Raw genomic sequence first — 17,892 nt, forward strand, 5'->3', positions numbered from 1 at the left:
TTATTTATTTTTAAAACCTATTTTTTCAAAGGACTATTTATTTTTCTAATGACCATTGAAATATTTTTTTTCCATTTTTGTTTTTGTTTTTTGGAATTTATTAAAAATTTTATTTATTTTAGAGCCATATTTTATTCAACTTTTTTATTTGTTTTTTTTTTATTTATTTATTTATTTATTTATTTATTTATTATTTTTTTTTTTTTTGAAATTTTTAAGTATTTAATTTCAGGAACTATTTGCATTATTTTATTTTTTATTCATTTATTTTTTTTTTCTTAGGTGCTCTAAAAAAATACATTTCCCAAAAAACCTAAAATACTCCTTAAAAAATTCAGTTTTTCAATTTTTTTTTCAATCCCAAATAAAAAAAGTTTTTCTTTTCATGGCTCACTGATGCCCGTGATTGACCTCCGTGTCGAATGACTGGCGTTGACATGCAATTTCTGTTAATCATGAAACAAATTGGCTGCCCGTAATAAGGTTGTTCCTATTTTTTTTTTTTTTTTGCACGAGGGTTATAAATAGAAAAAACACTCACACACACAGGCACAATTTTCCATTAATTTTATTTTCGATTATCCTTGCACTCCCCCTCACATTTGCACAAAGGTGCAACGACCTCCAGGGCGTATGAGTGTCATTAATAGTCATTCAAATGAATTAATAACAATCATACGCAGCAATGAACAACCAATGTCAAATGTGAATGAATAGGTAATGGCGAGATGCTGTTTATTTTTTGGGAGGTTATTGTTGTTGTTGTTAGTGTGAGGCATTCAATACATCGATGTACTGTACCAAATTGTCATTTTTATTTTGAGAAAATTACATTTCTGTGTTGTGTCCTTAATTTGAAATCATATGATATATGTAAGTTAGTCCTGCCAACCTGGTGATATGATGATGTCCTTTTCTCGACAGGAAGTGGAGGGGTGGTGGTGGTGAGGAAAGGCATAATTAATCGCTACCTTCGACTAGTTGACACATTAGATATTTGTCATTCAACAACCGGTCTGGCTGGTTGGTTGCTTGCTTGGTTGACTGTCTAGCGGTGTCTGCCATTTGTCATCGTGTCAGCCATCCTAACAAAGGACATCTAACTCGTCAGGATGATAAATTATTTGCAATGATAAAATGCTGATTACGAGGAAAATCATTGGAGCATTTGTTTTGCAAATGTTTTTTTTCTTGAGGAGGGTGGTTAGGTTGTGACCTTGAATGTGAAGGACTAGAGGAGTGCGAATGTCCTCCTGCCTGAAAACAAGTTAATTGATTTCTATAAAAAGGATATGTGTGTGTGGGGTTTTTGATAAATTTTTCATTTTTAATTTTTCAGGGATATTTTTTCAAAATTGGTTTTGTATTTAAAGGACGATTTTTAAGGATTATTTTAAATAAGAAACATATTTTCAGGGTTTTTTTAAATTGGTTGAGATTTTTTTAAGGACTAAGGGACGATTTTTAAGGACTTTTTTGAATAAAAAAAACATGTTTTCATGGTTTTTTAGATTTTTGGAGATTTTTTTAAGGACTAAGGGAGTATTTTTAAGGACTATTTTGAATAAAAAAAACATGTTTTCAGGATTTTTAAGATTTTTGGAGATTTTTCTAAGGACTAAAGGATTATTTTTAAGGACTATTTTGAATAAAAAACATATTTTCAGGGTTTTTTAAATTTGTGGAGATTTTTTTCATGAACTATCAGAATCCTTTAACATGAACTTTTAAGGAACATTTTACAAGGATTTTTTTATGAAATATTGTTAAGGACAATTTAGAATTATTTATGTCATATTTTATCCAAGGACTATCAGAGTCATAAAATTGCAGTTTCGAAGTGTTATTTTTTTTTTCAAGGACTGATGGGTCCATAAATCTAAGAATTTTATAAAATATTTTTCTAAGGACTATTTTGCAACTTTAAGGAATATTTTTAAGGATTTTAAAAATTTAAATAAAAAAATTCTATGGCTACAAAATACATGAAAAACCCATGGGTTTCCACGAAAGGACTATTTTTATACCCTCAGCCACATGGCCAGAGAGAGGGTATATAACATTTGATACGGTCAAAACGTGGATTTTAGACCCCAGGTCTCTTTGGACCAAATCCGTTTCAGAATATTTGGAGTCCATCTAACGATGTCCTTCCGTCCGTTCGCCTGTCTGTCTGGCTGGTGGGCACGATAACTCTCAAAGGGAGTATCCGATTTGGACCAAGCTTGGTACATCATAATATTATTATCAAACTTTGATCGAGTTCGGAGATGGGTAATATCGGCCCACTCCTTCTGGTACCTCCCACACAAAAGGTCGAAATTTTCAACAAAAAAATTTTCTGCACAGAAAGAGAAACGATAATCCGATTTTGCTCTAACTTTGCAAATCCTAATATTTTCATCAGTGCTACGTCAGGTGCGAAAATGAACAATATCGGTCCACTCCATCAAGTACCTCCCCCACAAAGGGTCAAAATTTCGAATAATTATAACTCTTATAAAATGTGATGTAAATGTCCGATTGTCTTCAAATCACACACATCATAATATTTTCAGTAACCCAAGGTCTGGTGTGAAAATGAAATTTTTCGGTCCACTCCTTCTGGTACCTCCCCCATAAAAGGGTCAAAATTTTGAATATCCATGAAGCTCATAAAATGCAAAATTAGCATCCAATTCCATTCAGTCTCGGTACATCTCAATATTTCCATCAACACAAGATCTCTTACCAAAATGGAGGAGATTGGACCATTCCTTCTGGTACCTCCCCCACAAAGGTTCAAAGTTCGGAATAACCGAAACGATGATAAAATCCAAAATAATCATCCGTTTCTCTTCATATTTCACACATCCCATTATTTCTACTAAAGCTAGATTATCTGTGAAGATGAGATATATCGGTTCACTCCTTCTGGTACCTCCCCCACAAAGGGTCAACATTTTGAATATCCATGAAGCTCATAAATCGCAAAATTAACATCCGATTCCATTCAGACTTTGTAGATCTCAATATCTCCATCAACACAAGATCTGTTATAAATATCGTAGAGATCGGACCATTCCTTCTGGTACCTCCCTCACAAAGGGTCAAAGTTCGGAATATCAAAAAAGTATTATAAAACCAAAAATAAGCATCTGGTTCTCTTCAAATTTCACACATCCCATTATTCCTACCAACGCAAGATTTGCTCTGAAGATGGACTGTATCGGTTCACTCCTTCTGGTACCTTCCCCACAAAGGGTCAAAATTTTGAATATCCATGAAGCTCATAAAACGCGAAATCGACTTCCGATTCCATTCAGACTTTGTACATCTCAATATTTCCATCAACACAAGATCTGTTATAAATATCGTAGAGATCGGACCATTCCTTCTGGTACCTCCCTCACAAAGGGTCAAAGTTCGAAATAGCAAAAACGATGATAAAATCCGAAATAAGCATCAGGATCTCTTCAAATTTCACACATCCTATTATTTCTACTAACACAAGATCTGCTGCGAAGATGGAATGTATCGGTGCACTCCTTCTGGTACCTCCCCCACAAAGGGTCAAAATTTGGAATATCCATGAACCTCATAAATCGCAAAATTAACATTAAATTTCATTCAGACTTGTTACATCTCAATATTTCCATGAACTCAAGATCTGCTGTAAAGATGGTAAAGATCGGACCATTCCTTCCGGTACCTCCCCACAAAGGATTCAAGATAGGGTATACATCTGTTGGCAAAATCGACTGATACTTTTTGAACTTGTTCCACTTTCTTTTCAGTAATCTACCACGACCATATGGAGGCAAAAAATTCTGAAAAAACGAAATATCAAAAGGAAAACTAATGTTATTGTCCTTCCAAAATCATAACATATTTGTCCAATTTGTTTGGCAAATAGTTCACACCTGGGCCAGGGGTGGGAGAGTCAGAATAAGTCAGTCGCAGAAGCAACAAGTTGAAAATCCCTCCTTCCTTGGCTTGGCATGTTCAAGTCAACAGCCAAAACACCACCACGACCATCCTCTTTGTGTCCTGCTAAAAGGACATGAATGTAAACACCATAAAGTTCTGGCTGGCATCATGTTGTGGGAGTGGATGGAGCATTTTGTTTGGTTTTTTCTTTTCTCTTCTGTTCTGTTTGCTTAAAACAATATTTACAATGGAGTTGTTGTTGATGTTGCTATTATTGTTGTTGTTTCCAACCCAGCTCAGCAAATTTCCTTGTTTGCCTGAGTTTTGTGTGTTTCCACTTTTTTGTTGCTGATGCATCTCAGACAATGCCTGGTAGAGTCGGAACCATAATGTAAACATAAATATTGTTATCATATTGTTGTTGTTGTAGCTTTCAGTTTTTCCTTACACGGCCAACCCCCAGCCACCCACACCTTGGACAGCTGTTGTACTTTATTGGCCACTAATTTAAGCCATGTGATACTTGGCCTGACTTACTTCTCGTTGTCGTCGCTGTCGTCTTCATCTGCCATTGGCCATAATGTTATTTGTCTTGGCCATATTGTGGCAATATTTACTTAACCTCAATATTTGTTTTATCTAAAAGTTGTTGTTTTTTTTGTCCTCTTTGGGATCTTTTTTTTTTTTTTTTTCGAATATTTAAATGGCTAATGGTAATGACATACTGAAATTATCCAAAAGCTATTGAATTTCGTAAATGGATTTAGGTGGGAGGTGGGATTTCAAACGTGGAGATGCATGAAACTCTGGGATTTGGATTTTTAATAAAAAAAATTTGAAAGTTGGTAATGGATGTTGTTGCTACAATAGCATTCCATTTGAGAATTATTAAAAAAAAAAAAAAAAAAAAAAAAAATGTTTTGTTCAATTAAATGGACACTGTGGCGTATGAATATCCATTGGGCCTATGCCCATTACTCATACGCTCTGGGGGTCCACAGTTTGTCACCAACATATTTGGAGGATTTTTGCACCAATTACAAATTTTTCAAAGATAATAAAGTTTTTTTTGACGCAAAAGTGTATCGATAACAAATATTTTCTCTGCAAAAAAACAACGAAAAACATTTTTTATTGGAAAAAAAAAATGTTGATAGCCGAGGTTTTAATAGAAAAATTTATCGATGAGATTTTTTTTTTCAAGGAAATATGTTCGATAACGATCTGCGTGTAAAGTACTCACAAGGAACTCCATGTGTGGATTTTCAGGCAATACGATTGGAAAATGTGGCTAAAATCATCAAAATACCGAATATCGCGGGGTACCGTTATATGGGAGCTATACGTTATCGTTAACCTATATAGAGAATTCTCTCTCGGTGGGTAAAGTGCTCACAAAGAACCCCTTGTGACCATTCCGTTGAAAAATATGGCTAAAAACATCAAAATACCGAATATCGGGTATAAAGTACCCACAAGGAACTCCTTGTGTGGATTTTCAGACAATTCCGATGAAAAATGTGGGTCAAATCATAAAATACCGAATATCGGGGGGGTACCGTTATATGGGGGATATACGATATCGTGGACCTGTATAGACAATTCTCTCTCAGGGGGTGAAGTACTCACAAGGAACTACTTGTGTTGATTTTAAGACAATTCCATTGAAAAGCGTGGCTAACATCATCAATATACCGAATATCGGAGGTTACAGTTATATGGGGGATATACGATATCGTGGACCTATATAGACACTTCATTTTGAGGCAGTAAAATGCCCACAAGGGACTCCTTTTGTGGATTTTCAGACAATTCCGTTGAAAAATGTGGGTAAAATCATCAAAATACCGAATATCGGGGGGTACCGTTATATGGGGGCTATACGATATCGTGGACCGATATAGCCCATCTTCGAACTTGACCTGCCTGCAGACAAAAGAGAGATCTGTGCAAAATTTTAGCTTCCTATCTTAATTCGTTTAGACTGTAGCGTGATTACAACAGACGGACAGACGGACAAACGGACGGACAGGGCTAAATCGTCTTAGAATTTTACGCTGATCAAGAATATATATACTTTGTTGGGTCTAAAATGATTATTTCGATGAGTTACAAACGGAATGACAAAGTTAATATACCCTCCATACCTTTTTTGGTGGAGGGTATAAAAATATCCTAAAAAGGCAACGACAACATTTTGCATTCTAGAAAAAAATATCTATAAGAACTTTTTCTACCGAATAACAAAATTTTTCCAAAAAATATCATCAATAACAGTTTTTCTCATATATAAAAAGCCCTCGATAATAACTTTTTCTATGGAAACTATAATCGATAACAAGTTTTTCTACCAAAAAACTCATCGATAACAAATCTTCACAAAAAAATCCATCGATTATAACTTCTTCTCATCCAAGTAGCCGTCTCTGGCAAAAAAAATCGATCAACATTTATAATAAAAAAAAAAATCACCGAAAGAAGTGTTTTTAATGGAAAAAGTCATCGATAACATTTTTTAAAAATTTTTAATTTTTTTTAAAGAAAAAATTATCGATAACAACTTTTTCTACCAATACATCATCGAAAACAAATTTTTCCAACTAAAACGTCATCAATAACAGTTTTTCTCATATATAAAAATCCCTCGATAATAACTTTTTCTATGGAAACTATCATCGATAACAAGTTTTTCTATCATCATCGAAAACAAATCTTCACAAAAAAAAAATCCATCGATTATAACTTCTTCTCATCCGAGTAGCCGTCTCTGGCAAAAAATCGACCAACATTTATAATTAAAAAAAAAAATCACCGATAGCAGTGTTTTTAATGGAAAAAGTCGTCGATAACATTTTGTAAACATTTTTAATTTTTTTTAAAGAAAAAAATATCGATAACAACTTTTTCCACCGAATACATCATCGATAACAAATTTTTCCAACAAAAATGTCATCAATAACAGTTTTTCTCATATATAAAAAACCCTCGATAATAACTTTTTCTATGGAAACTATTATCGATAACAAGTTTTTCTATCAAAAAACTCATCGATAACAAATCTTCACAAAAAAAATATCTATCGATTATAACATTTTATCATCGGAGTAGCCATCTCTGGCAAAAAATCGATCAACATTTATAATTTAAAAAAAAATCACCGATAACAGTGTTTTTAATGGAAAAAGTCATCGATAACATTTTTTAAACATTTTTAATTTTTTTTTTTTAAAGAAAAAAAATATCGATAACTATTTTTCTATAGAATATATCATCGATAACAACAATTTCCCAACAAAAATGTCTTCGATAACCACTTTTCCAATTTGAAAAGCCTTCGCTAACAGCCTTTTCAATCGAAAATATTATCGATAACAAGTTATTCTAACAAAAAAGTCGTCGATAACAAGTCTTTACAAAAAAATATCTATCGATTATAACATTTTCTCATCAGAGTGCCGTCTCTGGAAAAACCATCGACAAAAATTTGCAATTAAAAAAAATCACCGATAGCAGTGATTTTAATAAAAAAAAGTTATTGATACCTATTTTTAAGAAAAACTTACGATTAAAACTTTTTTTATCAAATATGTCATCGATAACTATTTTTCCCAACAAAAATGTTATCGATAATAACTCTTCCTGGGTAAAAAGTCTTCGATAACAATTTTCTCTATCAAAAATTTAGACGATAAAAACGCTTTAAAAAACATCGATTAGAACTTCTTCTGATCAGAGTAGCCGACGATAACAATATTTCCTGTCAAAGGACACACTGTTAAAAACTATTTCGAAAGAAAATGTTATCGATAACACATCTTTTCTATAGGAAAACTCAATGTTAACTAATTATTCTTTGTAAAAAAATTACCGATTACAAATTTTTCTACAAAAAAAATTAAACGATGACACAGTTATTTATGGAAAATTCGATAACATAGTATCCTACCGAATAACCAACCGACAACTACTTTCGCTTTAAAAATGAATATTAAAAAAGTTTTCGATACCAGCTTTTTTGTATCGAAAATATCATCGATAATAAATTTTTACCAAACTTTTTCCACAAAAAAAGTAATCGATAACAACTTCTTCTATAGAAAAGGTAATCGATAACAAATTTTTCTATGAAAAAAAAATTTTTCTACAAAAAAAGTAATCGATAACAACGTTTTCTATAGAAATTTTTCTATGAAAAAAAATAATCGATAACAAATTTTTCTATGGAAAATGGAGTCGATAAAACTGTTTTTTATAGAAAAAGTAATCGATAACAACTTTTTCTATAAAAAAATAATCGATAAACGTTTTTTGTACGTTTTTTGTAGCAACTATGAAAAAAAATAGATAACAAATTTTTCTATGAAACATTTATTGATTAAAAAAATTTCAATAAAAAACTAATCGATAACAACTTTTTCTATGGAAAAATTAATCAATAACAACCTTCTCTAGGAAAAGTGGAATCGATAATTTTTCTATAAAAAAAGTAATCTATAGCAACTTAATGACGATCGATGAGATATTTTTCTACGAAAATCACAATCGATGACAACTTTTTGTAGAGAAAATATAATCGATAACATTTTTTTTTCTATAAAAAGAATTAATCGATAACAGCTTTTTCTATAGAAAATGTAATCGATAAGAATTGTTTTTTTTAATTGTAATCGATAACAACTTTTTCTATGGAAAAAGTGTTTGATCAAAACTTTTTCTATGGGAAAAGAAATCGACGTTTTCTATATAAAAAATTATCGACAACAACGTTTACTATAGAAAAAGTAATCGATAACAACATTTTCTATGGAAAAAGTAATCGATAACCACTTTTTCTATAGAAAAAGTAATCGATAACAACTTTTTCTATGGAAAAAGTAATCGATAACAATGTTTACTATAGAAAAAGTAATCGATAACAACGTTTTCTATATAAAAAGTAATCGATAACAACGTTTTCTATATAAAAATTATCGATAACAACGTTTACTATAGAAAATGTAATCGATAACAACGTTTTCTATATAAAAAATTATCGATAACAACGTTTACTATAGAAAAAGTAATGGATAACAACATTTTCTATAGAAAAAGTAATCGATAACAACGTTTTCTATAGAAAAAGTAATCGATAACAACATTTTCTATAGAAAAAGTAATCCATTACATTATTTGTTCGATAACAACATTTTCCATAGAAAATTTGTTCGATAACAACATTTACTATAGAAAAAGTAATCGATAACAACGTTTTCTATATAAAAGTAATCGATAACAACGTTTTCTATATAAAAAATTATCGATAACAACGTTTACTATAGAAAAAGTAATCGATAACAATGTTTACTATAGAAAAAGTAATCGATAACAACGTTTTCTATATAAAAAGTAATCGATAACAACGTTTTCTATATAAAAAGTAATCGATAACAACGTTTTCTACAGAAAAATTAATCGATAACAACGTTTTCTATAGAAAAAGTAATCGATAACAACGTTTTCTATATAAAAAGTAATCGATAACAACGTTTTCTATATAAAAAGTAATCGATAACAACGTTTTCTATAGAAAAAGTAATCGATAACAACTTTTTCTATAGAAAAATTAATCGATAATAACTTTTTTTATCAAAAAAATTAGTCGATAACAATTTTTTTCATGAAAAAAAAACTGTTGATAACAATTTTTTCTATGAAAACATAAATCGATAACAACTTTTTCTATATAAAATGAAATCGATAATAGCATTTTTCATAAAAAAATCACAACGCCGTTTTTTATGAAAATGTCAGCGATTACAACCTTGTAGAAAAAGTCATCAAAATAATTAATTATTTATTTATTATTTAATTTATCGATAATTGGAATTCCTATAGAAAAAAATTATCGATATCACATTACCGATTTTCTATAAAAAACTCATGGAGAATATTTTGTTCTACAAAAGAAATAACAGATATTATTACTATTTTTTTTTTTTTTTTTTTTTTTTTTTTTTTTTTGGAAAAAGTCATTGATATATCACTTTGTGTAGAATATGTTATCGATAACAATTATTTTATCGATAATAACGTTTTCTATTAAAAAATTCGTTGATTATTATTTTTTCTTTATATAAATCATTCAAAATCATCTCTTCCCATAGAAATAGTCATCGATAACATGTTGTGGCAATGTATCACCCGAACCCTGTGGCGTATACACACCCCCCAAACACCATACGCCCTGAGGTTTCTCTTTGTAACTTTTTGTTATCTTTGATTTTGGTTTAGGGAAAAAAATAAGTAAATCTCTATTCTCCTCTTTTCCACAAGCTACCTCAAACTAATTAATAATACATCAAACAAATGCTCTTTGAGAATACGAAATGATGCTTTCAGTCCTGGCAACATTCACAAATTAATGGCAAATTAAAGTGTCTTAACTTGGCTTAACTCCGATAACACAATAACACAAAAGCACAACGCAAGCAACATCAGTAGCAAAACTTAAGAAGAGAAAACTAAAACTTTTTAAACAATTTACGTTTCCCCTCCCCTGTCCTCCTTTTCAAGAAATCCTTTTCACAGCCAACATCTGATCAAAAGCAACAAATTATAAACTCAATCACGAAGCCAAGCAGCTGTTAGATAGCCTCCCTCCACAAAGTGTTTTCCTGAAATTTAACCTTCTTAAAGAGCCCCCACCACATCCCTCAAAGCCTCTTCCCCCAAAAAGAGGTCAAACACTTGCCACTTTCAGTCATTGGCGAAAAAAAAGTTGTAGGCTTTTATTTTGTTATTAAGTTCGCTAGAAGTGTCCTTATGTCTGGTATTTCCTGGCCATTTCAGCTTTCTCTTCTTTCCATCGTCGCCGTTTTTCTCCTCTTCAAAAGTGTCATTAAGTTTTATTAAGCGGCTGGAATCATTATTTTCCTCCGCTGCCTTTTTGTTTCGCAGTTTTCTTATTTTAAGCTTTTAGCCGGTTAATATTTGGTCTGATTTTTTTCTTCTTTTTCTCTTCCCATTACAGCGGAGGACATTCATTTGGATGACCTGTACACACGCTATCGCCAACGATTGCGTAAGTCATTATTTCGCTCCGGTCTATGGATATCGCTGGTGGCATGTGTGGTGTCCATTATAATTGGTGTGATATACCAACAGGTGAGTAGTTGAAAGTAATTTCAATTATTGTTCCGAAAAAATGGGGGAGGGTAAGAAGAGGTGGGTAATTTTTTTATTTCAGAAAATGTGATCGATAACATATTTTCCAAAAGAAAAAGTTAACGATAACACATTTTTCTATAGAAAAACCTGATCGATAACAATTTCATCTGACAAAAATATTATCGATTACAAATATTTTTATAAAAAAATGTCACCGATAACAATTTAATAACATTTTCTATAGAAAAGTTGTTCGATAACAACATTTTCTATGAAAAAGTTGTTCGATAACAACATTTTCCATAGAAAACTTATTCGATAACAACATTTTCCATAGAAAAGTTGTTCGATAACAACATTTTCCACAAAAAAGTTAATCGATAACAACATTTTCAATGAAAAATACATGTTTTCTATAGAAAAGTTGTTCGATAACAACATTTTCTATAGAAAAGTTGTTCGATTACAACATTTTCTATAGAAAAGTTGTTCGATTACAACATTTTCTATAGAAAAGTTGTTCGATAACAACATTTTCCATAGAAAAGTTGTTCGATAACAACATTTTCTATAGAAAAGTTGTTCGATAACAACATTTTCTATAGAAAAGTTGTTCGATAACAACATTTTCTATAGAAAAGTTGTTCGATAAAAACATTTTCCATAGAAAAGTTGTTCGATAACAACATTTTCCATATAAAAATTTTTCGATAACAACATTTTCCAAAGAAAAGTTGTTCGATAACAATATTTTCCATAGAAAAGTTGTTCGATAACAACATTTTCCTTAAAAAAAATTTCGATACCAACATTTTCCATAGAAAATTTGTTCGATAACAAAATTTTCTTTGAAAAGTTGTTCGATAACAATATTTTCTATAGAAAAGTTTTCCGATAACAACATTTTCTATAGAAAAGTTGTTCGATAACAACATTTTCCATAGAAAAGTTATTCGATAACAGCATTTTCTATAGAAAAGTTGTTCGATAACAACATTTTCCATAGAAAATTTATTCGATAACAATATTTTCTAAAGAAATGTTGTTCGATAACAATATTTTCTAAAGAAATGTTGTTCGATAACAACATTTTCTATAGAAAAGTTGTTCGATAACAACATTTTCCATAGAAAAGTTGTTCGATAACAACATTTTCCAAAGAAAAGTTGTTCGATAACAACATTTTCCATAGAAAAATTGTTCGATAACAACATTTTCTATAGAAAAGTTGTTCGATAACCACATTTTCAAGAGAAAAGTTGTTCGATAACAACATTTTCTATAGAAAAGTTGTTTGATAATAACATTTTCTGTAAAAAAATTGTTCGATAACAACATTTTCTATAGAAAAGTTGTTTGATAACAACATTTTCTATAGAAAAGTTTTCCGATAACAACATTTTCTATAGAAAAGTTGTTCGATAACAACATTTTCCATAGAAAAGTTATTCGATAACAGCATTTTCTATAGAAAAGTTGTTCGATAACAACATTTTCCATAGAAAATTTATTCGATAACAATATTTTCTAAAGAAATGTTGTTCGATAACAATATTTTCTAAAGAAATGTTGTTCGATAACAACATTTTCTATAGAAAAGTTGTTCGATAACAACATTTTCCATAGAAAAGTTGTTCGATAACAACATTTTCCAAAGAAAAGTTGTTCGATAACAACATTTTCAATAGAAAAATTGTTCGATAACAACATTTTCTATAGAAAAGTTGTTCGATAACAACATTTTCCATAGAAAATTTATTCGATAACAATATTTTCTAAAGAAATGTTGTTCGATAACAATATTTTCTAAAGAAATGTTGTTCGATAACAACATTTTCTATAGAAAAGTTGTTCGATAACAACATTTTCCATAGAAAAGTTGTTCGATAACAACATTTTCCAAAGAAAAGTTGTTCGATAACAACATTTTCCATAGAAAAATTGTTCGATAACAACATTTTCTATAGAAAAGTTGTTCGATAACCACATTTTCAAGAGAAAAGTTGTTCGATAACAACATTTTCCATAGAAAAATTGTTCGATAACAACATTTTCTATAGAAAAGTTGTTCGATAACAACATTTTCCATAGAAAATTCATTCGATAACAATATTTTCTAAAGAAATGTTGTTCGATAACAATATTTTCTAAAGAAATGTTGTTCGATAACAACATTTTCTATAGAAAAGTTGTTCGATAACAACATTTTCCATAGAAAAGTTGTTCGATAACAACATTTTCCAAAGAAAAGTTGTTCGATAACAACATTTTCCATAGAAAAATTGTTCGATAACAACATTTTCTATAGAAAAGTTGTTCGATAACCACATTTTCAAGAGAAAAGTTGTTCGATAACAACATTTTCTATAGAAAAGTTGTTTGATAATAAATTTTTCTGTAAAAAAATTGTTCGATAACAACATTTTCTATAGAAAAGTTGTTTGATAACAACATTTTCTATAGAAAAGTTTTCCGATAACAACATTTTCTATAGAAAAGTTGTTCGATAACAACATTTTCCATAGAAAAGTTATTCGATAACAGCATTTTCTATAGAAAAGTTGTTCGATAACAACATTTTCCATAGAAAATTTATTCGATAACAATATTTTCTAAAGAAATGTTGTTCGATAACAATATTTTCTAAAGAAATGTTGTTCGATAACAACATTTTCTATAGAAAAGTTGTTCGATAACAACATTTTCCATAGAAAAGTTGTTCGATAACAACATTTTCCAAAGAAAAGTTGTTCGATAACAACATTTTCCATAGAAAAATTGTTCGATAACAACATTTTCTATAGAAAAGTTGTTCGATAACCACATTTTCAAGAGAAAAGTTGTTCGATAACAACATTTTCTATAGAAAAGTTGTTTGATAATAACATTTTCTGTAAAAAAATTGTTCGATAACAACATTTTCTATAGAAAAGTTGTTCGATAACAACATTTTCCATAGAAAAGTTGTTCGATAACAACATTTTCTATAGAAAAATATCAATAACAGCTTTTGCTACAGAAAAATTATCGATAACAACTTTTTCCACAGAAATCTTTTCTATGTAATTGACAATCGATAACACCTTTTCAATTAAAAAAACCTCATCGATAACATGTTTTTCTATAGAATTCAATAATTATTTTTTTCCCACCCCTTTCATACCTCCCTCATTTATTTGTTTTAATTCCTTTTAATCAATTCCTCTTCTCTCTTTTTTTTGAAAAATTACAGCAATTATTGCACACCCTGTTATTGGCATCGGCCGCCCTGATATCGGCCAGCATATTGACCGCCCTGCAATTCCCAGTCGTGCTAAGTTCACCATCGGCCGCATTGGCTTTTGCCATTGTGACCACATTTTCGCTGGGAACGATAGCGGCAATTACAGGTGAAGAATTGGCGCCATTACCCTTGTTCGCCGTATTCCTGGTAAGTTGAATGTGTCCTGAAGTTAAAGATGTTGTTGTGAAGGTGTTTGTATAGCTTGTTTGCTTGCGACGGTTGTTGGTCGGAAATGGATGTTTGTCCATTATTGGTAAATGCTTCGATACTTCATGCAAATTGGCGGAAGTAATTGTTCCAGTAGGCAAATATTTGTTGTTGGTTTTTTGAAATTGCCTTCAATTGTTGTAATTGGATGTGGAATTATCGATGAGGTAATGAGGGGGAGGGGGATTGGGTTGCTAATCGGTGCTTATGAAAAATAGTAGCCAAAGAAAAAATTATCGATAATATTTTTTCTATCAAAAAAGTCATCGATAATGACAATAAATTTTTTCGAAAAAAAATCTTCAATAACAAAATTTTCAAAAAAAAAAATATAATAATCGATAACAATCTTTTTAACAACCAACATTTTTTTAGTCATCTATATTAACTAGAAAAAGTTATCGATAATATTTATTTCCATTAAATAGTCATCGATAATAAGTAGAAAAAGTTATCGATAATATTTTTTCCATAAAAATAGTTATCGATAATAACTAGAAAAAGTTATCGATAATTTTTTTTCCATAAAAATAGTTATCGATAATAACTAGAAAAAGTTATCGATAATTTTTTTTCATAAAAACAGTTATCGGAAATGACGATAGTAACCAGAAAAAGTTATCGATAATTTTTTTTCCATAAAAATAATCATTGATAATGACGATAATAACTAGAAAAAGTTATCGATACTATTTTTTTTTCATAAAAAAAAATTATCGACAATAATTTTCGATAACAAAATTTTTAAAAAAAAAATAGTATTCGATAACAATCTTTTTAACAACCAACATTTTTTTTTTGTCATCGATAATAACTTGAATAAGTTATCGATAATTTTTTTTTCCATCAAAATAGTCATCGATAATACCGATAATAACTAGAAAAAGTTATCGATAATATTTTTCCATAAAAATAGTCATCGATAATAACTAGAAAAAGTTATCGATATTTTTTTTCCATAAAAATAATCATCGATAATGACGATAATAACCAAAAAATGTTATCGATACTATTTTTTCATAAAAAAATTATCGACAATAATTTTTTTTAGAAAAAAAATTTTCGATAGCAAAATTTTCAAAAAAAAAAAGTAGTAATTGATAACAATCTTTTTAACAACCAACATTCATTTAGTCATCGACAATAACTAGAATAAGTTATCGATAACATTTTTTCCATAAAAATAGTCATCGATAATAACGATAATAACAAGAAAAATTATCGATAATATTTTTTCTATCAAAAAGTCATCGATAATTGTTATCGAACACAGAAATGGTTTCGATTTTGTTTAGTAAAATCTTCGATAACAAATATTTCTTAAAAAAAAATAGTCATCGATAACTTGCTTTTCTACACAGAAATTGTTCGATAACAATCTTTTCTATAAACTTTTTTCGATATTTTTTCCACAAAAATTCTAATCGATAACATTTTGTTTAAAAAAATCTTCGATAATAAAATTTTCTTAAAAGAATAGTCATCGATAACTTGCTTTTCTACACAGAAATTGTTCGATAACAATCTTTTCTATAAACTTTTTTTTCGATAAATCGATTATATCGATATTTTTTCCATTAAAAAAGTAATCGATAATAACTAGAAAAAAACTATCGATAATATTTTTTCCATAAAATAGTAATCGATAATAACTAGAAAAAGTTATCGATAATATTTTTCCATAAAAATAGTCATCGATAATATTTTTTCCATAAAAATAATCATCGATAATAACTAGAAAAAGTTATCGATAATATTTTTTTCCATTAAAGAGTCATCGATAATGATAATAACCAGAAAAATTATCGACAATAATTTAAAAAAAAATTTCGATAACAAAGTTTTCACAAAAAAATAACAACAAACATTTTTTTAGTCATCGATAATAACTTGAATAAGTTATCTATAATATTTTTTCCATAAAAATAGTCATCGATAATAACTAGAAAAAAATATAGATATTTTTTTCCATAAAATAGTCATCGATAATATTTTTTCCATAAAAGTAGTCAACGATAATATCTAGAAAAAGTTATCGATAATATTTTTTCCATAAAAATAGTTATAAATAATGACGATAATAACCAGAAAAAATTATCGATACTATTTGTCTGATAAAAAATTACCGACAATAATTAAAAAAAAAAAAAAAAATTCGATAACAAAATTTAAAAAAAAATAGTAATCGATAACTTCGATTTCTACACAGAAATCGATAATAATAATTTTTTCCATAAAAATAGTCATCGATAATAACTAGAAAAAATTATCGATATTTTTTTCCATAAAATAGTCATCGATAATATTGTTTCCATAAAAAAAATCATCGATAATAACTAGAAAAAGTTATCGATAACATTTTTTTCCATAAAAATAGTCATCGATAATGACGATAATAACCAGAAAAACTTATCGATACTATTTTTCTCATAAAAAATTTTTTTAAAAAACAAAAATGCGATAACAAAATTAAAAAAAATAGTAATCGATAACTTGCTTTTCTACACAGAAATTTTTTGATAACAATCTTTTTATCAACAAACATTTTTTTCGATTTTTTTTCGATAAATCGATTTTTTCGATAACTCGCATCAAAGCTCTTCTGACACCATTTCCCTCTTTTCCCCAGCCCTCTTTTGCAAAATTTCTCAAATCCATAGCCTCAAATAAAACGAATGCCCTCGCAACAACTCCCCAGGGTCTCATAATGCCAAGCAAACCCAAACACGCAACACATTACAACAACGACAACTGAAAAAAAACTGTCATAGAATTTCCATATTAATTATGTTTTCACTTTTCCATTTTTTTTTTCATCCTCCCCTCCAGGGTATTCACACAATGCTGCCCATATCGTGGCCGGTGTCTGTGGTCTTGGCCCTATTTATGACGGCCATACACGTTGTCTATCGTCTGTGCATTGCTCCGGACTATTCGCCTAATTTGCCTGTGGTAAGTAGCCAACACTGGAGCGCGCGAGTCTCCATCCATCCATCCTAACCGACCCCCCTACCCCAACCCCAGAAAAAAGGATGCCAATGAATAACAAAAAATTACAACAACTAGACTCGACAATGATTTTGAAAAAAAAAAATGAAAATTTTAATTGGACTCTTTGCCATAGACAAAAGAATGCTGAGAGGGGCAGGGTCATATGTAAGAGGGCGGATTATGGTTGCAACCACTGGGCCTGAGCTAATTTTGAAAATAGCTCACATAGTTAAAAATCTGTTTTATTTCGAAAGGGACAAAACACAGGGCAAGGACATTATTTGAAAACTGAATTTCAATTGAAATGCTGTCGTTCTACATCCAACCACTCTCTCATCCTTTTTTTTTTGAGGTTT

The 17,892-nt window shown here is 29.8% G+C and overlaps 1 protein-coding gene across 5 annotated transcripts in view; it reads left to right on the top strand.

Annotated features, from left to right (window-relative positions):
* The window catches only part of LOC101893904 (adenylate cyclase type 2), a 172,539-nt gene that overhangs the window by 124,388 nt on the left and 30,259 nt on the right, over positions 1-17,892 (top strand). For all 5 annotated transcript variants that reach the window (XM_059124069.1, XM_059124074.1, XM_059124071.1 and 2 more), the window contains exons 4-6: positions 10,919-11,052; positions 14,288-14,485; positions 17,375-17,497. In XM_059124069.1, the coding sequence (XP_058980052.1) occupies positions 10,919-11,052; positions 14,288-14,485; positions 17,375-17,497 (455 nt within the window). The remainder of the gene's footprint in view (positions 1-10,918; positions 11,053-14,287; positions 14,486-17,374; positions 17,498-17,892) is intronic.

The sequence above is a fragment of the Musca domestica genome, unplaced genomic scaffold (assembly GCF_030504385.1).
Source record: "Musca domestica strain aabys unplaced genomic scaffold, Musca_domestica.polishedcontigs.V.1.1 27, whole genome shotgun sequence".
NCBI lineage: Eukaryota > Metazoa > Arthropoda > Insecta > Diptera > Muscidae > Musca > Musca domestica.